Genomic DNA, 25,826 nt, shown 5'->3' with positions numbered 1-25,826 from the left:
TGTTAGAGTGATTAATTTTCTGGCGACTCGGCGTTAGAGAATTTTAAGTCCTTTTAAAAATCTTCTGTTGTTAAACTGAAAGTTTTCTGTGTATATTTATTTCAGTAACAGCAGATCGATAACGTTGAGTGTGTTTTTAATGTTAAATTGTGTGTTAGATGCTAAACTTCGGGCTTCCTGTTTCGAATGGCGGACATACCAGGCCTTTAAGTTGATAGCTTCCGTAGCGGTAACCGTTGGTAACAAAATTCAACTGCGAGAAGGCATAGAGAAATCTAACTTCCAGAATTCTAAGAAAATCACGCCCTATCTAAAAACTTATTGTTGTCACAAAATCTGATTATAAACTTCGGTGAAAAACTGATTACTTTGGGACTAAACTTGGTTCCTGTGAAATTTAATTAAAGAAATAATTTGCTTTCTACATTATTTGGCTTATGTGGGTCGCACTTGATAACGGCGTACGAACTACTCTCGTAGCGACAGCGCTTGTCGTTAGCAGAGTAGCAAAACCTAACTACTGAGATAAGGAAAGATGCGATGCTTTTTCTAACAAAACTTTGCTATCATTCTTGCTTCATAACTTCTGATGATAATCTTAAATACATTGAAAATTAATTTAGTCTTGGGATATGGACAATGACGCTGGGTTAAACGGAATCAATAGCAATTTCATTATCATTTCACTTAATAACATTTAATCAAACTTCAATAACAGTTAAGCTTTCTCTGAAACCACCTAATTATAATCACAGAATTACACAAATGCAACTTCAGATGCATTATCTTTCCTTAAACAAAATTCTAAGTCTAATTCTTAAATCCATTTCTCTCAGAATGATCGATAAATTCCCAAAAAAATGAAAGGTGAAAAGATTCTTTGTTTGAGCATCTGACGAATCAAGAATGCTGCATTACCGAAGCGCTGTCGCAAACAAAACAGACTTTACCTGTAATCTATTCTTCATAAAGAGTGTATTCGTACTATTTAAGTAAAAGCCAATTCTTTTTCTCTTCACAATAAATTTTCTGTTAATCCACTGTTTGCTGCTTACTGCTACTAAAAAAAAAAAAAAAAAAAAAAAAAAAAAAAAAAAAAACTCGAAAACTGTCTGTCTCCTGTCCTCTTCTCGCTATCAACAAAGAAATCTGGCGTGCATCTTTGCAGAGCAAAGATCACCTGTAACTCATCTCTGTGCAGCGCAGTTTCTCTGTATTTGCAGCTTCGCAGAGTTAATTCCATTTCTCTGTGTTTGCAGCTTCTCTGTGTTAATTCCATGCCCGCCAGCGCTCGCAATGAGCGTGTCGAGGATATTGTCAGATAATGCACTGGCGAGTCTCGTCTGCCGTGGTCGCACCTCAGCGGGCCAAATACTGTACGTGAAGAGAAGGAGGCAACCTGTGCAGAATATTTCGTTTGTGTCTGTTGGGCTCCCCGTAGTGCAGCATCAGCCGTTGCATCGTCCCTGCCTATTGAAAACACTTGAGAGGGCAGAGAGCCGTCTTAGTTGACGTATTGTACTCTCCCTTCGTGGGAACCCGGCACAGCCGTGGCTTCAGAGTGTAAAGCGCAAACGAGCTTGATAATTCTCGTGCTTTTATATCTAATAATGTGAAGTGCCCATGATTTATCTGTACTGTGTAAATGGAAATGATCTTTTGGCGTCATTCGCCGGGAGGCCCCTTACGGGGCTGGTCCAGTCGCCTTGGTGCAGGTCTTATTACATCCGACGCCACATTGGGCGACCTGCGCACCGTATGGGGCTGAAATGATGATGAAGACAGCACGACACCCAGCCCCTGAGCGGAGAAAATCCCCGACCCAGCCGGGAATCGAACCCGGGCCCGTAGGACGGCAATCCGTCACGCTGAACACTCAGCTATCGGGGCGGACATCTGTACTGTAAGAAAGATAAAAAAATTGGAAGCTGGGATAAACGAGGTATTATTTACAATTCTGCAATTGCTCTCGCTACGTGTTATTGTCCGAAGCTAGACTGAGCACTGCAAGTAGGTTTATTGAGTCCATGAATGGGGTAGTGGCCCAGTGCAGGTGATGGGACTGCCATCTCTGAGCTATACCAGCCACAGCTTGTGCCTCACATAAGTGGGTATGATACAGATTTTCCTTTGTACTTAATGTTGTGGTTATACCGCCAATACTTCAATACTCGGTAGTCAGAGTCTTGTCTGCTTGGCAGGGAACAGCACTGTCAGCTGAGCTTGACAGCTGCATGAGAGAAGCTACCAGAAGACTGGCCGACAGCCAAAGTAATATCTATATTTAAAAAAGGACTGTGAAAATAAACGTAGTAACTATCGAGGGATAAGCCTCCTGGATTCATCATATAAATTATATGTCAAATCTTGAATGCAAGACTTAAAAATATCACGAAAAAGCTAATATCTGAAGGAAAATCAGGTTTTAGAAAAAGACAACTACTGACAATGATTTTACACTGTAACGAATTACAGAAAAGAAGCGAGAGTTCAATTGGGAATCCCATCTTGCTTTTGTGTATTTTGAGTAAGCATTGTATAATGTGAACAGAGAAATGCTACGGAATATCGTGGCTGAACCAGGTTATGCATCTCACTTCATAAATGCTATTAAAACTATACACAAAACACCGAAATTATTATACATATGGAAAATGTCAACAACAAAGCCACTAAACACAAACAAAGGGGTACGGCAAAGATTCTGTATTTCTTCAACTCTCTTCAGTATATATATATATACACACTCCTGGAAATGGAAAAAAGAACACATTGACACCGGTGTGTCAGACCCACCATACTTGCTCCGGACACTGCGAGAGGGCTGTACAAGCAATGATCACACGCACGGCACAGCGGACACACCAGGAACCGCGGTGTTGGCCGTCGAATGGCGCTAGCTGCGCACCATTTGTGCACCGCCGCCGTCAGTGTCAGCCAGTTTGCCGTGGCATACGGAGCTCCATCGCAGTCTTTAACACTGGTAGCATGCCGCGACAGCGTGGACGTGAACCGTATGTGCAGTTGACGGACTTTGAGCGAGGGCGTATAGTGGGCATGCGGGAGGCCGGGTGGACGTACCGCCGAATTGCTCAACACGTGGGGCGTGAGGTCTCCACAGTACATCGATGTTGTCGCCAGTGGTCGGCGGAAGGTGCACGTGCCCGTCGACCTGGGACCGGACCGCAGCGACGCACGGATGCACGCCAAGACCGTAGGATCCTACGCAGTGCCGTAGGGGACCGCACCGCCACTTCCCAGCAAATTAGGGACACTGTTACTCCTGGGGTATCGGCGAGGACCATTCGCAACCGTCTCCATGAAGCTGGGCTACGGTCCCGCACACCGTTAGGCCGTCTTCCGCTCACGCCCCAACATCGTGCAGCCCGCCTCCAGTGGTGTCGCGACAGGCGTGAATGGAGGGACGAATGGAGACGTGTCGTCTTCAGCGATGAGAGTCGCTTCTGCCTTGGTGCCAATGATGGTCGTATGCGTGTTTGGCGCCGTGCAGGTGAGCGCCACAATCAGGACTGCATACGACCGAGGCACACAGGGCCAACACCCGGCATCATGGTGTGGGGAGCGATCTCCTACACTGGCCGTACACCACTGGTGATCGTCGAGGGGACACTGAATAGTGCACGGTACATCCAAACCGTCATCGAACCCATCGTTCTACCATTCCTAGACCGGCAAGGGAACTTGCTGTTCCAACAGGACAATGCACGTCCGCATGTATCCCGTGCCACCCAACGTGCTCTAGAAGGTGTAAGTCAACTACCCTGGCCAGCAAGATCTCCGGATCTGTCCCCCATTGAGCATGTTTGGGACTGGATGAAGCGTCGTCTCACGCGGTCTGCACGTCCAGCACGAACGCTGGTCCAACTGAGGCGCCAGGTGGAAATGGCATGGCAAGCCGAACCACAGGACTACATCCAGCATCTCTACGATCGTCTCCATGGGAGAATAGCAGCCTGCATTGCAATTTCCAGGAGTGTATATATATATATATATATATATATATATATATATATATATATATATATATATATATGAAGGTATCAGAAAATGGTAAATGTTGAAGATAAATGGAGTTCTTTTAGACAGTGACATGTTATTTTATATGCAGATTACCTAACTCTGATTACAGAGAATGAAGTGACCTTCAGCTGGAAGTCTATAAGTTGCATCTGATAGCTTCAGATTACAACCTGGCATTGTCGGCAGATAAAAAGAAAATGATGACATTTCATGGCAGACTACCAGTAAGATCTAAAATAGTCTTGAGTTGTATAATCTTGAAGCAAGTAAAACATTTTAAATATCTAGGATGTAACATTACTTACAAATATAACTATTAGGTGGGCCAAAAATTAAATAAATCTACTTCCATATGTGGAGCAATCGTGAAAATCTTGCAGAATAAAACCAGAAAAGAAGCCCAGCTGAAGTTTTATAAAACAGTAGCAGAACCAGCCCTGACTGATGGAAGTGAAGCATGGGCAACAGCAGTACGTCAAGAAAGTAGAATACAAGCTCAAGAAATGGCATTTCTAACAAGAGCAGAAGGATTTACAAGAGAAGATCGAAAAAGAAATGAAGATATAAGGAATACATAAGTTAAACGAAAAAATAAAGGAAAACAGGGGAAATTGGAAGGAACATGTAGACCATATGGATGGAGAAAGATCCCCGGTAAAGGCTCTCAGTTATAAATGCACTGGAAGAAGAAATGTAGGAAGCCCGCACAAGAGATGGAGTATCGTAACAGGCAATTTGCCTGATATGTCATGTGAAGAAGAAGAAGAACTGTTATTGTCACACTTACTCCTTCCCCATAATGGGGGAACAGAAATTAAATATTAAGCAGAAGTGGGCATGGAAGGCAGTGAAACATCCCAGCCAGCCATTGGTTGAACCGTTTCACACTCTCTGATGGCGTTAAATGTTACAAATAGGGGTCTGAGAAGATACCTGCAGATGTGTCCACGGATATCTGCAGTAGCGGCTGCCTTGCGGTCAAAAAATCTGCGCCGATGCAGATACCTGCAAAACTATTAATCTGTAGCTTATAATTTAAGGAATATTATAATTTGCGTCTGTTTGAATTATATGTAAACGATGATAAAAATTATTATTGTTTTGAGTCGCTATTATAAATCGTTTGTGATGTATGATGTGCCACTATACTGGCTACAGTCGACAATGTTCTGAAAGGGTAGACGCGTTGTTCACCTCTGCAAAGACTAAAAATTGCTACATATTTTTCTGAATTTTTGCTGCGCAGTTATACATGCATCTAGCTTCCGTAGTCTGTGCAACACTTCTGATTTCCTCCCACACTGCTGTATATCATCCAGTGCGCGAGGTTACTGGCCCTGTTGGGAGGCAACGGATGATACTGGACTAGTAAAAACAGCACAAAAGGTGTGCCGCTAGCCTCTGTAAACTGGCAAATAATGAAAGAAAGTTCGAATGACTTCCATCATGCTTAAGTGTTCACACTGAAGTTATACTTCAGTCGACGTGATACCGTAATAGTCATGTCCTCTGGCACATTGAAATGTTACTTACCAGTTGACAAATAAATGCTGTTATTCCAGCACCATCTCTGCACAGTGTATGGCACACGCGCCAGCTGGCTAACTTTTAACAATAGGCAAGATATGTCGACAGCTTGTAACACGAGTTCATATGACTTCTCAATGTGGTGGAGCTAGTTGAAAAGTAGGAGTAGTTTGGGCATAAAAATATGTATTCGTTAGAAGAAGCTTTTGTTGGTGGTTTTGGTTTCCTGTGAACATACTTCACTTTTCCACGTAATCTCCGTTCACTTTCAAGCTCTTTTCGTATAGTTAAACTAGTTTCTTCCACCATTTTTCGTAAAATTTCTTGATTTGGAAAATGAACCGATTGACAACGGCGTTCTTGAATTCTTCGTTATCTTCAAACCGTTGTCCACCGGTCTGTCGTATCAAGAACCAGAACTGATAATAGACACTACATATGGTCCGAGCCTGAACAGTGGATGGTCGATAAGTTTCAAAGAAAATGCGGAATCTTATCCTCGGTACGGGTGACAGTGTGTGGAGGGCGATCACCCAAAAGGACAGTTTCTCGCGCAGTCGTTTTATAACGGCTTGTCTCAGTTCGAAGAGCATTATATGTAGTACACTTCAGCTGTAATTGCAGACCCATTTTCCAGAAAATCAACCAAAAGAACTTCCTTCCATCCCAGAGGAAGGTAGCCATCATTTTTCGACTCGAGTAAGGAGGTGGCTTGAATTTTCCCGGTTTTGACGAAGCTCAACGCCGCCACTGACAGTTGTTATGATCTTGCGTTGGTGTAGGATATCCATGTCAATTGGCCTGTAACAATGAGCGAAAACAAATCATTTCTCTCTGTCCCTGTTGGTCGGTAGCTATTTTCGGTATACACCGCCCATACAATTTTCGAGCTTATCCATGCCAACTGCGTAAATATGGTGCGTCCAAAACGAAGAAATTGATCAGATACAGTACCAGCTGTCAATCGTTGAACAGATCACATTTTTTTGGTCTGGATACTTGGCCTGCAAACTCCAGTCACATTTCTCGGGCCGGCCGCGGTGGTCTAGCGGTTCAGGCGCTCAGTCCGGAACCGCGCGACTACTACGGTCGCAGGTTCGAATCCTGCCTCGGGCATGGATGTGTGTGATGTCCTTAGGTTAGTTAGGTTTACGTATTTCTAAGTTCTAGGGGACTGATGACCACAAATGTTAAGTCCCATAGTGCTCAGAGCCATTCGAACCATTTTGAACATTTCTCGGCCATTTTTAAAGTCTCAAACCATTTGCTTCATTACTTTCGTTTAACCATTAGTGTGGACTCATAAACTATGGACAACTACTTTCGAATTCGAGTAGCTGTGTATCGTTTTACAGCAAAAAATATAGTTAGAGCACACGCTTCGCAACTGCCGCGGCCTATGATGTTTGAAGCAATTATTGTTTGCCTTCTTCCATACGCAAACGAATCTAAATAATGAATTGAGTAGTTGCATAAACAGTCAATAGATGGTGCTGTACAAGTGCAACTGTGATTTGAGCTGCCAAAATTTAAATATTAAAAACGGCCCTCACTCTTCGAACACGTATTATATTACAAGAGTGAGCCTCTGAAAATGGGAAAGTAAAGCATTAGAAACGCTCCATGGGAACTTATTGCAGTAGTGCCGGTAGTGTTTAATTTGTGATTTGATTTGTAACAGTGACAAACTTAAGCTTAAGTACAATACAGTATTAAAGAGACGAACTTTTGGTCTACTTTATTTGCTATTTTACCTACTACAGTTGAGTCGGCTTAGGATGATCCCTAACATCTCCAGTGGACTGGGTGGGGCAGCTGCGTGGCCTACCTCAATCTATTACATAACACTATTTTGTAAATGCCTCTGTGGCAACGCCTCAGTGTTGTCACAGCTCTGTAGACATCTACTGTTTTCGCCTGCAGCCATTAGCGCTTCACAGTTGAAAGCTGGCAACAGCGCTGAGAGATGTCGAGGATGTAGGTAAGGCCTATTGGGTTCAGACAGTTGATGGGGCTCGAATGGTGACCTCGTTTGAAATGGCTAGTGAATCTACCTCTCCAGTGCGCAAGACTCGGTTACCAGCAGGTAAGTGATATTATTCTTACACTACTGGCCATTAAAATGGCTACACCACGATGACGTGCTACAGACGCGAAATTTAACCGACAGGAAGAAGATGCTGTGATCTGCAAACGATTAGCTTTTCAGAGCATTCACACATGGTTGGCGCCGGTGACGACACATACAACGTGCTGACATGAGGAAAGTTTCCAACCGATTTCTCATACACAAACAGCAGTTGACCGGCGTTGCCTGGTGAAACGTTGTTGTGACGTCTCGTGTAAGGAGGAGAAATGCGTACCATCACGTTTCCGACTATGATAAAGGTCGGACTGTAGCCTATCGCGATTGCGATTTATCGTATCGCGACATTGCTGCTAGCGTTGGCCGAGATCCAATGACTGTTAGCAGAATATGGAATCGGTGGGTTCAGGAGAGTAATACGGAAAGCCGTGCTGGATCCCAACGGCCTCCTATCACTAGCAGTCGAGATGACAGGCATCTTATCCGCATGGCCATAACGGATCGTGCAGCCACATCTCGATCCCTGAGTCAACAGATGGGGACGTTTGCAAAACAACAAGCATTTGCACGAACAGTTCGACGACGTTTGCAGCAGCATGGGCTATCAGCTCGGAGACCATGGCTGCATTTACCCTTGACGCTGCATCACAGACAGGAGTGCCTGCGATGGTGTACTCAACGACGAACCTGGTTGCACGAATGGTAAAACGTCATTTTTTCGGATGAATCCAGGTTCTGTTTACAGCATCATGGTGGTCGCATCCGTGTTTGGCGACATCGCGGTGCACGCACATTGGAAGCGTGTATTCGTCATCTCCATATAGGCGTATCACCCGGCGTGATGGTATGGGGTGCCATTGGTTACACGTCTCGGTCACCTCTTGTTCGCATTGACGGCACTTTGAACAGTGGACGTTACATTTCAAATGTCTTACGACCCGTGGCTCTACCCTTCATTCGATCCCTGCGAAACCCTACATTTCAACAGGATAATGCACGACCGCATGTTGCAGGTCCTGTACGGGCCTTTCTGGATACAGAAAATGTTCGACTGCTGCCCTGGCCAGCACATTCTCCACATCTCTCACCAATTGAAAACGTCTGGTCAATGGTGGCCGAGCAACTGGCTCGTCACAATACGCCAGTCACTACTCTTGATGAACTGTGATGTCGTGTAGAAGCTGCATGGGCAGCTGTACCTGTACACGCCATCCAAGCTCTGTTTAGCTCAAGGCCCAGACGTATCAAGGCCGTTATTATGGCCAGAGGTGGTTGTTGTGGGTTCTGATTTCTCAGGATCTATGCACCCAAACTGGGTGGAAAGGTAATCACATGTCAGTTCTAGTATAATATATTTGTCCAATGAATACCCGTTTATCATCTGCATTTCTTCTCGGTGTAGCAATTTTAATGTGCAGTAGTGTATATGTTACTACTTGTGTGAGAGGGACGATTTTTATCTTATCATTTCTTTTATTAAGTGTAGTAGGGAACCTGTACTGATGTGTGTTTGCTCATTTATCACATGTTTGTTTTCAGCGATTACTTTCTGAATGTGGAAGTTTTCTTGAATTTGTATAAGATATTTGTCATGGTTCCTTAGTCTCATTATTTTCATTTCTTGTTCCATGTTTGTAGGATGGTGGTTTTGGTGTTTTAAATGTTCTGCAAATGTGGAATGGTTTGTTCCGTACTTCCATGAACTGAAATGTTCTTTGCACCGCGTTTTAAAATTCCTGCGTGCTCATGCCTATGTATACTGCGTCACAATTTCCACATTCAAGTTTATATATTCCTGATCGCTGCAATTTATCCCTGTTTGTAGTTGGTTGGCTTATAACAAGAGGAACGGCACCAAAAACTGAACAGAAACGAAATATGTAGAAAATCGTCAATGCAACTTGTAGGTAGACTTTCAAATATTACAACATCATAGCAAACACCAACCACCAGAACTGTTAACAACCTATAGGTGCACTGCCCGAAAATATATACTAAGCAGTAAAATTATGTACATATTCCAGGCCACTGAAGATGCCTTGCAGAGAATTAAGGCTAAATGAGTATGGCACGAAAATTGTGTTCCATTCACTTGTAGTCAGACGGTACAAAAAAGTAAAAATTATCAATATACCGTAATATTACACGCGACTGAGGAGGACAGGACTACAAAAGTTCCAGTGGAACACCTTTGACTTACTTGACTCAATTCCTTTGACACCTATGGGGGCATAGGGCATCCAGGACAACTCACCATCCGTCTCTGTCTTTGGCCATTTGGCTCAATTCTGCCCAGATCTTGCCAACTCTTTTTGCTTCCCCTTCCACTGTCCTCTTCCGTGTGCCCCCTGGTCTTCCTCACTTCCTTGTTCCCTGGGGATTCCATTCCAATGCTTTTTTCTCGATGGCTCCATCTGGTTTTCTCAAGGTGTTACCCAACCAATCCCACTTTCTCTCTCGTATCTGGTCTTCTATATGTATCTGGTTTGTTATTCGCCAGAGCTCCTCATTACATATTTTTTCTGGCCACCAGATATCGATGATGCGTCGAAGACGTCTATTTATGAAGCTTTGTAACTGGGATGTTATCTTTTTATCCATTTTCCAGTTTTCACTGCCGTACAGAAGGACAGCCTTCACATTTGTGTTAAAAATACGGACTTTTGCGATGAGCAAAAAAGTCGACTTCGGTCCAGAGCTCTAGCGTCCCACATCACTACCTTCTCTGGTTGCGACTCTTTCGGAAGAATTAGCTGCCATTCCTCCACAGATATTCAGACACCTCATTAGGAGTGTCCCCAGCAGAGTTCAGACCGTCATAAAGACGAAGGGTGGACACGCGCTATATTAATCTCTACTAACAGGTGTCCGGGTACTTTTGATCACATAGTGTGTTTTGTCCGGTGAGCTCAGAAACAGTTGAGGCACAACCGTCACCTCGTTCGGTCTGACGGCTAAACCTGTCCCTAGCGGTCTCACAGCCGACAATGCGATCCGCCTTTCCTTCCTTTCTTCTCGCTGCGAGAAGGGCACTAGACCGCACAGATGTGGCGGGACGAGACCTCGCTTCGCTGCTCGAGCATGCGGCTGCTCTTGACCGGCTACCGGCGCGGCTGCTCGCCTTGGCGATGTGCAAATACGCGACCGTGAGGTGGCAGCGGGCAGGCTGCTCGGAGACACGCGCCGGCCTTCTGGGAGGCCAATAGCGCCGAGATAAAAGGCTCCACCGCGAGCGCCCACCTGCGAAGTCTGGCGCGTGGCGCACCGGCGCTACGGGAGACTGGGCTGGTTTACTGGGACGTGCAGGTGCCAGGAGCGGAGTGTCGGGGAAAAGCGTCGCACCAGTGGTGTGGCAGATGAGTAGAGATGTAGAGAGGGGTGACAAGTAGGTTGTCGCTGGAGGTCCAACGTCTCTCCACATTACATGGTTTGAATATTGAAATGTTCGTACTGTTCATCAATCTGGGACCCTCACCAAGTGGGACTGATGGAAGAAATACAGAAGATCCAAAGAAGAGTGGCGCGTTTCGTCACGGGTTCGTCTAGTCGGCGCGAGAGCGTTATAGAGATGCTCAACAAACTGCAGTGGCAAACGTTGCACGAGAGGTGTTGTGCGTCGCGGAGAGGTTTGCTATTGAAATTTAGAGTGAGTATCTTCCGGGAAAGGTCGGAAAACATATTACTTCCTCCCACATTCATGTCACGAAATGACCACGATTAGAAAATTCGAGAAATTGGAGCTCATGCACTGGGTTACCGACAGTCTTTCTTGCCACGCGCTTTCGCGAGCGGAACAGAGAAGGAGGGATCAGTTAGTGGTAATAAGCACCGATAGCTGGCTTGCGGGGTGTGTGTAGATGTAGATGTAGATATCGATCTCTTTATATGAGGGTAGTATCCGTTCCCGAAAGAACAGTTACCTTTGATGACCATGCAGCTTTGCTAGAAATGAAATGATAATTAAATGGACACCCTAGCTGCAAACAGGCGTTGATATACTTCATTGGGGACATGTTGAAAATGTGTGCCCCGACCGGAACTCGAACCCGGGATCTCCCGCTTACATGGCAGACGCTCTATCCATCTGAGTCACCGAGAGCACAGAGGATAGTGCGCCTGCAGGGACTTATCCCTTACACGCTCCTCGTGAGACCCACATTCCCAACATCTCCACATGACTTGGTAGATTTATCTGCCACGAGTAATGAGTACGATGAGGCGCACTACGAATGTAGTGATGTGGACATGTTGGGAATGTGAGTCTCACGGGAGCGTCCAAGGGATAAGTCCCTGCAGGCGCACTATCCTCTGTGTCCTCGGTGGCTCAGATGGATAGAGCGTCTGCCATGTAAGCGGGAGATCCCGGGTTCGAGTCCCGGTCGGGGCACACATTTTCAACATGTCCCCAATGAAGTATATCAGTGCCTGTTTGCAGCTAGGGTGTCCATTTAGATATCGATATCAACCGCGAGGAAATAGCGCGACTTCTCGGCGGATCTGTTAGCAGTTACATTTCTCGAATTTGAAACCGGATAACACTGTCAAAGGTAAGCAACATTTCTTCGAAAATCTGTTCGACATCTACAAGTGGTTACGGTAATAACAGCAGTTTGACGTGTCTTTCAGCTATACCCGCCGGGAACCATCTGAGAATGTCGAACAGTTCCAAGAAATATTGTCACAAAATATGGTGACTGCGACGTCTTATCCAGCGGCAAACACGAGAAGTATATTTGGAAGGAAAAGACGCATTGAAAGCTTATTCACGGATCCAAGATGCGTCGTATACCTCGTCACGCGGGCACCGCTTGTTTAAGATATCGAACCACACTTTCGGCAAGTTATGGTAAGCGAAATGGCCAAGTACTGTAGTTTATCGTTAGGGTGTCTTAAAGTTTTCTAATGTAGTGGGATATCGAACTCTGGTTCTTTTCCATATGAGTCAGTTCACTTTTTTATGGCATTTGATAGCTCTCGATACAAGGGCTACGGTGACATAACGTTTATTTACGTTTGCAGCGAAAAGTTTTACTTGAAGAAAAATGGAAATGTGACTGCTACCTCTGCCAGCAGAGCGCAGTTTGGAATTCATTTCACGTAAACGTCAGTCACTTATTTTTGCGTAATTTAGTTCCAAATACTGAAATGCGTATTCCTCTTTTTGGGACCTATCGAATATTATAAAAATAGAATCTTTTCATTACTTAATCAGAACTACATCAATATCTCGATAAATAAAACATTGTTAAATATTGGTATACTGCAAATTACTTACCTCGTGTGAACACTATCGCTTGTTGAAAACTGACCGTTGGTGAAAGATCAAATGTGAACGCGCTGCAAAGGTCACCCTGCATGTGCGTCGTGAGTGAAATAAACACTTTCTGAGCAACAGTCAGGGACAGCCCCTACACGTTGTTGGTGTTGACGTGTCTTCTTTGGAACCTACTAGTCGTGCAAGGGTTAAAAATGATTCAAGCTATATGGAGTCAATCACTTTCCCGCTGGAAAATTGTGTAAGAATCGAAAAGACGGAGCAGCAACGCGAACGACTGGGATACATGTTTCATAGACCAAGAAATGATAAGAATGACGTTATTAGCAACCAGAACTATGAGATACGTGAGCATGTCAAGCAAACGTTCTTAGCCACTATATGACTAGTTGATGGGCATGTTCGCACCAACTCTTAAGTCAACAACTTGTAACTGATCCTCGTTCTTGGAAGAGAACTTGCTACAACTCCGGGAGATAATCTTAATTTCAGACAACAATGAATTCTAAACCTGCGACCTCTAACATAATTTAGTTTACAGTAGGACAGGTCTACTGAAATGTCAATATCGACAGCTTAAAGTTGTCTATGTTTTTTGTATTTTTCCTCCCGCCCGTAGCGCTGTAGAAATGAATCGTAAGTTAAAGAAGGAAAAGGTAGAGAAACATGACGTATTCGGCAACGTGATTTTCGTGAGTATGGTGGCTGACTTCGTAACTTATTTTTTTATAGTGCTTTTCCCTTGTGATGAAACTCATAGGAAACTTCGAGATGTACACGACAAATGCAGTGTTGTTAAAACTATGAACGATTTGTTTATTTTAGTAGCATATAGGAAAGAACAACAGCACTGAAATCAGTCATCAGTTCACGAAGTAGTGGATGGGAAAGGACAACAGCACTGAAATTAGGTTCATCATGACCCAAGGGGTGTATCTGTTCGAGGCTGCAGTTTACAGAGCCAAGGTTGACAAATAGATCATCCAAGAAGCTTATCTCGTGCTTTACGGAGCATTCATGAGGTACCGTCAGTCACCCAGCAGCATCGAATGCTGATATGCGTATTGGGTCATTTGCACGTTTCGTGATTCATCACTGACGCTTTCATCTCGTCTACACAGTTTTCTCATGTCTTCGATGTCTGATATCTTTAGAAAGTACTGCGCGTGTTGTGTTCATTTTGTGGTGCTGCTCATTGTCGCGTGTTGTCGCGTGTTTCTGGGTCTTCAGCCGAGTGCTGTTTATATTCTTTATAATTTTCCTCCAACTTGAGTGACTTGAATTTCTAATCTGTCATATTGCCTTCCTAGTGGTGTGAGCTAGCGGTTATGTATCTGGGACAGACTCTAGGTTCTGTAATATTCATGTAATGTCTCTTGACATTCGCTATCCGTTATAGACTCCTGAAATCATCTTCGAAAATGCATCAACAAATTTATTATGCTAATAGTGTCACTAGGAATTAGATCTCGATGCGAAGTCATTGTTCCTTTTGATACCTCCGCTGGGGCATCCTGTTACTTGAAATGGCAAACAGAAAATATGGGCATCGATTCCGGGCAACCAGTAGAACTTTATTTTGGCAGAGACACGCAGTGGAAGATAATATATTACTAGCAAACAAATTCAGTCGTCTGTTTGTAAAAATGGGTTGTTGTGACCTATACGTCTTGACAGACTCTTCGCGTTTGCTGCCGGATCCTGAAATCAACTCTATTCAATATTTCGGCGATCCAACTGTTCGCCATCTTCAGGAGAACGCTGCTTCTGTTGCTGAGTCCCGCTGAGCACTGTTCTGTCTCAGCAGCGTTCTCCTGAAGATGGCGAACAGTTGGATCGCCAAAATATTGAATAGATTTCAGGATCCGGCAGCAAACCTGAAGAAACTTTCAAGGCTTATTACGCCGGGAAAGACTACTAATTTCGCAGGGAAAGTACTATCACCAGGGAACTACGCTTTTGTTGAGGAGGCTCTTAGATAAAATCGTAGAATCCTGAAAGTGGTGTTTTCATTCCGAAATACAGATAGGTCTGACAAACCAATATTACGAACGTTTGACGATTATTGCTGATAACGTAAAAGAACATGTGATTTTTGGTGCCATACCTGTGCACGTGTTAGGAACGACATCGCCCGTAAAAATTTGGAAAGGCTGCGCAAACTGTAAGTAATAGTTACTTTACTATGATTTAATAATACAAGAATCAACAAAATGAAACAGATTTATGAAATCAACTCTTTCCTTTATAGATCTCTTACAAGAGCAGAATCCAGCTGCCTGGTTCGACATCTTATAGCGGTCTGTTCCACAGTTTAACAGCTGTGCAGCTGCGGCTTCTCCCATCTGTTTCCTAGGGTTTGTTTATGTTACTATGAGTGATGGTAAGATGCTGCATCTCAGGACGAAATATGTATGTTTTGGACCAAAAACCACAGTTATCAACATTTCAGGTTATGATTAGAGCTTCGCCACCAGTGACGATATCATTATATGGTGGAAGGTGTACCAATGTCAATTTTGGATGTTGTACGCCAATAATAATTGCGATTTGAACAGTTTCTGATGTTAATGATGAAAGAGACTTAAAATGTGGGAGACGAGCGAATTCTAAAATGAATGAAGCATGCATGAGTCACAAAACTGATCGCCACCATCTTACAGATTTTCCAGAAACAGTTTTGTAAGTATATCAGGTTTACATCAATCCAGCATGATTTTAATGTGTGTAACAGACATCTTATTCATCAGTTCTCTACATTAGTTTTCTTGTTTGTTATCAGATTTACTCAACTAAGTGTGGTATGGAATAAAACACTGGATTTGGAAGTAGTACTACGAGAACATGAACGGAGCTATCCAAGAAGAAATTGACCCCTTTGTTATTTTTGTCAATTAGCAAATTTAAGGTTTATTTGTATTTTTAAGATGCAACGTGAGTACTTAATTTACGAAAATTTTTAAGTATGGCAGAATAACCTGGCACAGAATAATCAGGCATAAAAAATTTTCGCATGTTGAGAATTTGACGAAATTGATTTGATCTAAGTAAACCCTTTCTAACTGTTCTGTCATTTTTCGTTTCAATGTATGATCTGACATGAATTTCTCTTAAGCGTTATTGTTGTATCTTGATAATTATTTTGTTGATCTTCCCACTATGATCATATTGGGTGGAAATCCATAACAGCATAGTATTGGTACATACGTAGTTATGAAGTAACTCACATTATTTACCTTTGGATTCAGAGTGCGTTGAAAAGTATTCACAAAAAAAACCTTTCAGGGAGTTCCATTAGAGGAAGCCAATCACATAAAATTTAAGATATCATCGCAGATATTACTTGCAAGAAATCATTTTTTCTGTTTCAAGTTCTGTCAGTTTGGAGACTGTACTCATAAATTATTGGACATGGCTATTGTGCATGTTCGTTCTACACACTACTACTTCCCTACCTTTTCCTGAAAGTTAGAAATATCGATGTATTGTTCAGACAGTGTGCCAAGATCGCAGCGCGTCGTAAATTGTAACATATTTAAAGTACATGTTATGTTCCGGCTGAGGATGAAAGAAACATTTCGTCAGTTACTTACATGCAATAAACATTTCTCTTACGCGTTATTGTTGTATCTTGATAATTATTTTGTTGTTCGTCCCACTATGCTAATGTTGGATGGAAAGCCATAACAATATAGTATTGGTATATACATAGTTATGAAGCAACTCACATTATTTACTTTCGGATATTTTCAGTAACATTAAAACAATTCTTTAGTATGATTTCTTTCTATCTGAGGACGGATTCGGCTGCCAACAGAAACATCATGAATCAAAACCGTGTAGAAATTAGAAGAAACAGAACTTCTTGCTGCTCAATAAACTTATATGTATGCTGCAGCTGCAAGGAAACTGGAAGTGGAGTGTGAATGTTCAGATTAACTTATACTTTATTGTTTGTTAGCAAACATGTTTCCAGATTAATGTGCGAGTCAACTGCCTTTCCAATTGAAAGACATGTTTGCTTCTTTTAATTTGTTCATAACCGAACATTAATATATAAATTATTTGTAAACTCTAATGTATGAAAATATGTATGAGGAAATTTCCTTAGAAACGTACGATTTAACAAAAGTTTTTCAACGTTAGGTCAATTTCTTTAATGTCACAAATTACAGAATTTTTTTTTTAAATGGAGACATATAATACCGCTTCAAAACGAAAATGACTCAGTCTCTATTTCCTTACTTTTCACAAAGTAACTTCGATATTTATTTTCAAAGAATCTGCAAAGTAATGAGAATATTACTACACAGAACAAATAAAAGGATAAACTGTCACGCTTATTTTGAAATGGCACTGTTCAAACAACTGAAAATTTATATTTTAATGTGCTACATTGTTCTATATTCATTCATGTGTATGCTTGTCTGTGCTAGGCAAGAATGTACTTCATTGTTCTATGTTCGTTCCCGCATATGACTATCTGTTTATAAAAGTTGAAATTCCAATTCCATGAAGTGTTCTGACATTAATTCAAATGTGATTATTTCTTTTCTAATGTAAACGGTTAACATACACTGAAGTTCTTAACTTTGAAAGGCTAAAAGCAAAAACAAAAAAAGATATAAGTAGAAATAGGATAAAATGGTTCTCAACACGTGAAATAAGATCTCACAAACAGTTATGTATCTTGAATACAGAGTTACAATATTCTAAAAGGTTGTGTTGTATTGTCATTTTGTATTTTGATAAAGTAACTTACGATATATGTAAATACTTGAACATAACAAAGTGCTTCTCAGCAAATCAGGTAAAACCTTAAAAACAGGAAATATCTCGTACTACTGTAAATGACTGTATTATGTTTTCGTATTGGAAATCATGAATATTGCTTACGATACATGGAAATATTTGAATAAATAATAATAAATACAGCTGTCAGCGTAATGAAGATGTATTTTTTATACTAGTCATAGCCATTTTGTGTAAACTAAAGTACCACTGAAGCATCAGGAATGTCATAAATCCCTCCAGCCTTTGTTGCCAATAGATTGACCCTGATAATGGCGCTGCTTTTTATTCAAGGAGCTTCTTATTTGGACTCTCACGACTGAGTGGCCTATTTATCTTGGAAAAAATCTGAGGAGTTAATGGAAATCAAACCTGGGTCCTTTCTCATCGAAGGCAACAAAGCTGAACTTTTTTTCTTTCATTTGCCACAACACTTTATATTCCTATTTATTTCTTATAGTGTAGTCATTAACAAAAATATTTAAAATCTGTATGTAACTTTGGAAATTTACATTAAAGCAGAAATGGGTAATCACACCCTGAAATATGCGTTTTCTATTTCATCTCTATTACCACGGCAGCAGAATCATTTCGTTGCGAATAGCCGAATTTTTAATGACAATACCATTAACTTCCTAATTATAAATCTGTTATTTCCGCGATCATTCAGCTACGGAAGTGGAATCTTGTGCTTTAAGTAAATATGCAGTATTCTCTAAATCATGTCCCGCGAGTGAAGCTTTCAGCTGATCAACTGTAGTATATGCCTCCAAGGAACTCGTCAACCTCATCTCTAAACGGCTCTGGCAAACCACAACAGCTCAGTGGTTGCTGGTAACTATCACAGCCTCAATCAGCCCGATCCAGGCAGCATATTCCATGAAACAACGACGCCGATTCTGGTTCAACTTGAAAACACTTCAATAAAATTAATTAAATGCAATGAGAACAAAGTTAACAGATGGACGGGGTTGAAAATAACGAATATCCAGTGACATGAAATGAAACCGGTACTTACCTTTCAGATACGCTGAATCTGCAACGAAATGAATATGTTAGTTATGTGTTGCATTGAATATATGAACAATGTGTTTATCTAAATGAAGCGGAACGAGTCTGTTTACAGGATGTATATAATTGATTAATTTCAGTGGATGGCAACTTGCTGACCATGTACGAGTTCCCAAAACACACAATCCCACTTATGCAAGTACACTTAAAACTAGAACTAAAATGCACAGTCCTGCTCATGCACGTATATGTAAAATCAAATGTTTTTTAACAGGCTACCAGTTTTTAAATAAAAATTCGTCTTTGGAGTAGCAAGACTAGTCTCAAAGAAATTATTTTTTAAGTTATATTTAAAACTTTCTTTACTACCTGTCAGACTTTTATGTGTCTGGACAAATGATCAAAATTTTTTGTTGCTGCCTATTGAACTACTCTGAGCCGCTGGCAGCTTTCGTAATGAGTAATAATGGTCATTTTTTCTCCTGGTGTTGTAGTTATGGACATTACAATTTTTCTCAAGTTGTGATGGATTATTTACGAGGAATTTCATTAGCAAATATGTATATATTGTGAAGCTGAAGTTAAAATGCCTAACTCCTTGAAGAGGTACCCGCAAAACGACTGCGAGTGAACACCACGTATTATACTTTCTGTCCGCTTTTATGCAATCAACATTTTCTTTTTAAGTGATGAGCTAACGCACAAAAGTATTCTATGAGACATGATTGAGTGGACATATGAAAAAATGTTGTAAGCTTGATTCGTTTGCTTCCAAGACCGGAAGAAGAAGTAGGTGGTTTTCATTGTTTGAGCTGCTTAGTAATATTTTTGTCCCAGTTCATATTTTCATTATAATTTACATCCAAAAATCTGGAACATTCTATCCTGTTTACGGTCTCTTGTTCAAGAGCTACATTAATTTTTGGTACGTCTCTATTTGCTGCACAGAACTAAATATATGTAGTGTGTTTGCTCAAAATAAAGGAACATACCACAAACTCTTAGCACAGGAACTTTTGTGCCTGACAGGGACTCGAACCACTATTTCCTACTTATCACGATCAAACCGAAGCTTTTATTAACGTTTCCACCTATGATTTCCAAATACTAACTACCAGCGAGAGAGTCTTCCGTGGGGTATGTGAGAATAGCACCACAAACCACGCTACATGTTATCTAATTTAATTGAATTAAATGCGTAGGAAGAAACATGAGTGGTAACGGAAGTCTGAGTCATACCTGGAGGCGTGTCCACGCAGCTAATGGTTGCGGCGAGTGATCGCGAAAAGCAAGGAATCCGCGGTCGAGTCCTGGTTTTCTACTGATTTCCAGTTGTCGCTGCACGCTCGTACCACGTTAGCAACGTGTTTTCATTTTATGAAACGTGTAATTGTTAACTGACTGCCACGACAAGAAGGACGAGGAGTATCTGTTCGACTCATGCCATTACTTAAAGGTATTCCCTTGTAACTAGTACGCTAAGCGAGATCAACTGTTCTTCTAGGAGGAAAATTTTGTTCTAAGGTATAAACCAATTCTACACAGTTTGTATTGTAGATTCTTGTGCTTTTACTATAGTGGGTAATTAATATGGTAGTATAAACTACTCAAAACTACATGGCCAAGTGTAGCTGTCCTGCTTGGAAACTGAACAGCCATAGCAATCATAGAACATTTTTAAACCTGCAGTCCGATAAACGTGAATTTATAAGGGAGAGATTGAAAATTAAGTGGATGAAAATGTGCTATTGAAGTTCGATACCACACTTGTTAGGGGTTGCAGTTATCGACCGCGGTCCGTATTAGTATCGCTAGACTCGCTAGTCGCGACCAACGCCGCTCCGCGGCTTGTATCAAATTTCTAGCGAGCTCTCGTCTACTCTTGCTAGGGACGCCAAGGAGTAAAGTAGTATGGTCTTCAACTGATAGGAAGCAACCTCTAACAAGGCGCTTGGTAACATGTGGCCTAAGTGAGGCCTCAATAGCTATCTGTATTATATGTATGCAGCCAAGAAGAATCGTGTACAACCAGTTAAGTACAATATATATTATTTTTTACCAACGACTTCTAATTATTTTAGTCGTTGCAGATCCAGACCCTGCAGCCAGCACCTTATCGACGTTACTGACAAACCTGCTGTGATTTATACGTTTCTATTTAGGATTGGCCACCAGTCAACATTGGCGACGACTCGTTAGTCGTCATCATAACAGAAAACGTAGAAGGAACATAATGTATGTTACACATTAGGAAGTTAAAACTGATGGTGGGTTATAACTGACTGGGGCTGCTAATAAACGCTTCGATAAACACCATAAAATTCCTAAAAAGAAGGCAAACCTAAAATTAGACAAAATTTTGTTGATGACGATGAGATTGGCTTCGAGCTTGAAATGATTCAGTAACAGGATATTAATAAAATATTTTTTATGCACAAACATCGCAATACTGGATTCAAAAAAATGGTTCAAATGGCTCTAGGCGCTATGGGACTTAACATCTGAGGTCATCAGTCCCCTAGACTTAGAACTACTTAAACCTAACTAAACTAAGGACATCACACACATCCATGGCCGAGGTAGGATTCGAACCTGCGACCGTAGCAACAGCACGGTTCCAGACTGAAGCGCCTAGAACCGCTCGGCCACAGCGGCCGGCACTGGATTCAAAAACGTTAGTTGTCCCCTGGGTTAAATTCAATTATGAACAGTGGATTTCTTCGTAATCGGTTGAAATACTTTCACTGGTTCGGGGTTTTCTAATACTTTGATTAGCGTATCAGTTCCACAAGAGCTATACCTAAAAAATCGCTTTTATAATAAACCGACATTGCGGTTGCATAACATCGCTGGCTAGGACGCTCCGAGGGATGCGTTCTGACAATTATTTGCAAATGCTGTCTTTGTTCAGACATATTGATACTTTTCGTTCTCAGACTACCGTGCCACTTCCGTAAACCTAGATGGCTATATCTTTCTCAGGCACGACAGTTGCAACAGACGAGGGGGTGGAGTAGGGGCGTACATACGCTCTGATTTGTCACCTACTGTACTACATACATCCGACAACAATGTAGATAAACAAGAGGAATATATGTTCATAGAGATCAAATCCTTTAACAGAAAGTGCTTAGTATGAGTCCTTTACAAACCTCCTAAAGTAGATGGGTTCGCCTGCTTCGAAACTGCCCTCTTTAGTCTCGAATCGTCATATGAACATGTAATTATAGCACGTGACACTAACATTAATTTTCTGCACAATAGTCCTTCCACTGGGAAATTTAAGAGGATGATTTCTTCCTCAAATATGACGTTATTTCAGCTGGCACTTACTCATCACACGACTGCCAGTCACACTTTCATAGATATATTCGCAACGAAATCTCCAAACAGAATAATCCTCACCTCTCAAATATCTGCGCCTGGCATGTCTGCCCCTGACATTTTCATGACGTATTCACTACAATGTCCTAGAAAGAAACAAAAACTGTCTACATACCGAGTCTTCAAACGCATAAATTTGCCGGAACTCGAAACTGAGGCACAAGAAATAGTTTGGGGGATGACCTATACTCCCCTCATGGACATAAACTAAAAACTCCAGGACTTCACTAACAAAATTACTCAACTACATGACAAATATGCTCCAATAAAGACCAGAAAAGTAAAAAGGAAACCTGCACCTTGGCTGCCTGATGAACTAAAACAGCTCATGAATCTCAGAGACGCTGCACATCGAGCATACAAGATACACCCTACACCTGAAAATCATACTGTATACAAGCAGAAACGAAACATAGTCAAAGCGGTGAGAAACGCTAAGCTCAGGCATGCCCGTACATTAGCTGACAATAGATGTAGACTAGCTATCCTGTGAAAAAATCTCCGTAGTCTCGGTTCAGGCAAAATAAAAGTTGCAGAAAATCCCATGGTCCCAGCTGAAGAACTAAACCGATTCTTCACATTACCTACAACCGCAAAAAAGAAAAGAAAAACAGAGAATCATTGATTACTTCATGGGGATGACCGACTGTAGCAAAGAAAAATTCTATGTACAGCACGTCACTTGCAATACTGTCAAGAAAGCCATAATGCAGATTAGATCAGCATCTACTGGACATGATGGCATCACTATCCAGATGGTAAAACTTGTTATTGATCAACTACTGCCCTCTATAACAGACATTTTCAACGATTCATTAATCACAAGTGTTTTCCCTGAGACCTGGAAACTGGGCCAAATTAAGCCACTGCCTAAAAAGGACATCGCCACAGCAGTACCCTCTGACTACCGCCCCATCTACCTTCTTCCTGCACTATCAAAGGCCTTAGAATATATAGTCCATGACCAGCTCACCAACTACCTAACTACTAACAATCTACTAGACGAATAATATATAAAAATATATAAAATATAAAAAACTCTTTCCTTTCGACCTGAAAAAGAAATTAGTACAAACGCTTATACTCCCAGTCATTGACTACAGCGATATTATCCTACAAGGCCTCTCTCAGGAAAATTCGCGACGTCTGGAACAGGTCATGAATGCCTGCGTCCGATATATCTGTGACGTTCGACCTTTTGATTACATTTCACCAGCATATGCAAAATTGTCCTGGCTGCGTGCAGACAAACGCAGAGATTTCCATACACTGTCTCATCTACTGCCTTGTAAATGTACACTGTCCCTCATATCTCTCATCGTCCTTAACGCCTATGTCGGAACAACATGACAGAAACACACGTTCCCATCATAATAAAATCCTCTCTGTTCCACTGCATCGCTCAATCACCTTCTCCAAGTCCTTTACAGTAGCGGGAACCCGACTCTGGAATAACCTCCCTCATTATGACGTATATACTTAAGCAACAGTAATGCCTTCCTCTGTACATGAATGCACTTCACCTCATTACTTCTCTCTTTCCCCCTCCTTAAATCTCCCTTCCCCAAAACTCGCTATACTAGTAAACATCTACTTTACACACCAAGATATTAATGTACATTCTTCATTACTATTGCCAATTTTTCTCATGTTGATCATTATTATTTGATTTTTTACTGTTATTATTATTGCTTTTATCATAATTTGTATGTATAGCACCTGTTGTAAAAATACTGCCAGCATTTACTTTATTAAATCTTAGTCATTTCTCTTTATTCATATTGTCACTACAGTAATCAAATTTTCTTATTTAAACTATTGTCATGATGTAACTCTGATGTGTGAAATGCTGCATGTGTGAAACACTGGTCCGATGTAAGAAAGGGCCTGATGGCCCTAATCTGATCAGGTTAAATAAATAAATAAAATAAAATATTAAAGCAACCTATACGAAAGTAGTAACATCAGTTAAACCTGAACGTCCTTCTTGTTTCCTCCGCTGTGAACTGTGTATGTGTATCATGAAAGGAGCGGGTGAAAGAAAGAACTGGATCCGGTAACCATCTTATTTCAAGGTCACCACCTACGCCTCTCGGGAAATTGCATTTGATACATTAAAAGCCATTTGGTAACCTGATACATACCAGTGTCAAGATAAGCCAACATCCCTTCCTCCCCCCCCCCTCCCCCCCCCCACGCTTTTCCGCTGCGCGTGCACACGACGTAAAAATGGCTGGAAAATGAAGGTCATCCATCCACTTTGAGAACTCTGCCTCAGATGATCTAGGGCAAGGTCACCCTCCCTCCACTGATCAATACCAATAGGATAACAGAGAGGTAGAGAAATCATAGTTCTCCTTTTCTCGCTTAGCCAATCAGATAACTTAAAACAAGTTCTCCCCTCCCTCTCACCCCTTTTATTACTACTCCAATTGCGTGAGTATCGTCATTCGAGATTTGTACACTTCTGCGCCCACATATTTCCAAGGTTATTTCGAGTACGCTGCAGAAGAGTCGCTGGAAGACCTTACACATCCTCCATACAGTCCCAATCCCTCCCCATTGTGATTTCCATAGTTTTGGAGCCCTGAAGAAAGACATTCATGGCTATCGTTTTGCTTTGGAGGAAGAGGTACTCGCCTGTGCACAATCATGCTTCTATAGACAACCACAAACATTTTCCATGAAGGCATTGACCATCTTGTCTCACTATGGGATGAATGCCGTAACAGCTATGTTGATTACTTTTCAAATAATAAACAGTTTACTTACTATTTTTCATGTATCTCACATTCATTTGACTCCCTATTATATTATTCATTTATTAATATATTCTATCCGCTTTTACTTACGTGTTTTTTCCAACAGTGCGTGAACTACCTGATGTGGCACTAGCTGAAATGTTGGACCAGGACACAGGTGTTCGAGATTCTGTTGTCCGCAGCACCACAGCAGCAGCATCCCACAGTCGACATAACCGATTTGTCGAATCTGCTTTTCAAATACCCTGTGCCACAGTCGGTGTCTGCATGTCAGGAGCAGCAACTGTTGGAGTTTACTCAACCTGCAGTTAAGTGGTTGCAGAATACTGTTCTTTGTCAATACTTACAACGCGACTTCCAGAGGATCGAAAAGGCCTAGCACTGGACGGCGATTTAGATGTAATAATTGAAACTGAGAATGTTCAGCGCTTGGTGCTAAAATGCAGTATGCATGGTATAAGTGGGACTATCTGTGTAGCATATTGGAATACATTAAAAAGAAAATGACTACCGACTATGACCTATCACATATTCCTATTGATGTCGATAAGTTTGGCAGGAAGGCGTCCATTGTCTACGTATGGACAAGCAAAGATGGAATTAACTTATGGACACTCATGCATTTGCATTAAACATTCGAGTGTTGTGAACTTAATGTGGTACAGAGCGATTTCAAGGCATACAAAAAACAATTGTTTGCGAAATATTGCAGAAAAATGAAAACTTTTTTTCACCCTTATGATGGGTGACAATGAATATAAATATATATATAATAAAACTGATATTTCCTGCAAAAGTGTTTAATTTCTCCAACCTTATCCCATCCTGTCATCAGATTTTTGAAAAAAGATGTGTATCCGCCTCACAGCTCGCTTAAGAGAGATATATCTGGCCGCTGATGGCAGAAGATGCTGCAACCTCGGTGAGAAGAAGAAGAAGCAAGCAGGTG

At 41.6% G+C, this 25,826-nt stretch overlaps 1 protein-coding gene, 1 long non-coding RNA gene and 1 other non-coding gene across 4 annotated transcripts in view; all 3 read left to right on the top strand.

Annotated features, from left to right (window-relative positions):
* The window catches only part of LOC126188690 (uncharacterized), a 132,375-nt gene extending 106,793 nt beyond the window's left edge, over nucleotides 1-25,582 (top strand). The window contains exon 3 of the mRNA XM_049930297.1: nucleotides 24,984-25,582. Coding sequence (XP_049786254.1) covers nucleotides 24,984-25,189 — 206 coding nt within the window. The 3' untranslated portion in view covers nucleotides 25,190-25,582. The remainder of the gene's footprint in view (nucleotides 1-24,983) is intronic.
* On the top strand, nucleotides 11,968-12,041 carry Trnat-ugu (transfer RNA threonine (anticodon UGU)). The gene has a single exon. It is a non-coding gene; the product is annotated as a tRNA-Thr (tRNA).
* Nucleotides 15,181-18,023, top strand: LOC126188324 (uncharacterized). 2 transcript variants are annotated; one of them, XR_007537858.1, is made up of 3 exons: nucleotides 15,181-15,286; nucleotides 15,382-15,611; nucleotides 15,712-18,023. It is a non-coding gene; the product is annotated as an uncharacterized LOC126188324 (long non-coding RNA). The 2 variants fall into 2 exon arrangements; XR_007537857.1 differs by having other exon boundaries at nucleotides 15,187-15,312.
* Nucleotides 25,583-25,826: the final 244 nt, after the last annotated feature.

Source organism: Schistocerca cancellata, chromosome 5, assembly GCF_023864275.1.
Source record: "Schistocerca cancellata isolate TAMUIC-IGC-003103 chromosome 5, iqSchCanc2.1, whole genome shotgun sequence".
NCBI classification, from domain to species: domain Eukaryota; kingdom Metazoa; phylum Arthropoda; class Insecta; order Orthoptera; family Acrididae; genus Schistocerca; species Schistocerca cancellata.
This window is presented reverse-complemented; position numbering and strand designations above follow the sequence as displayed.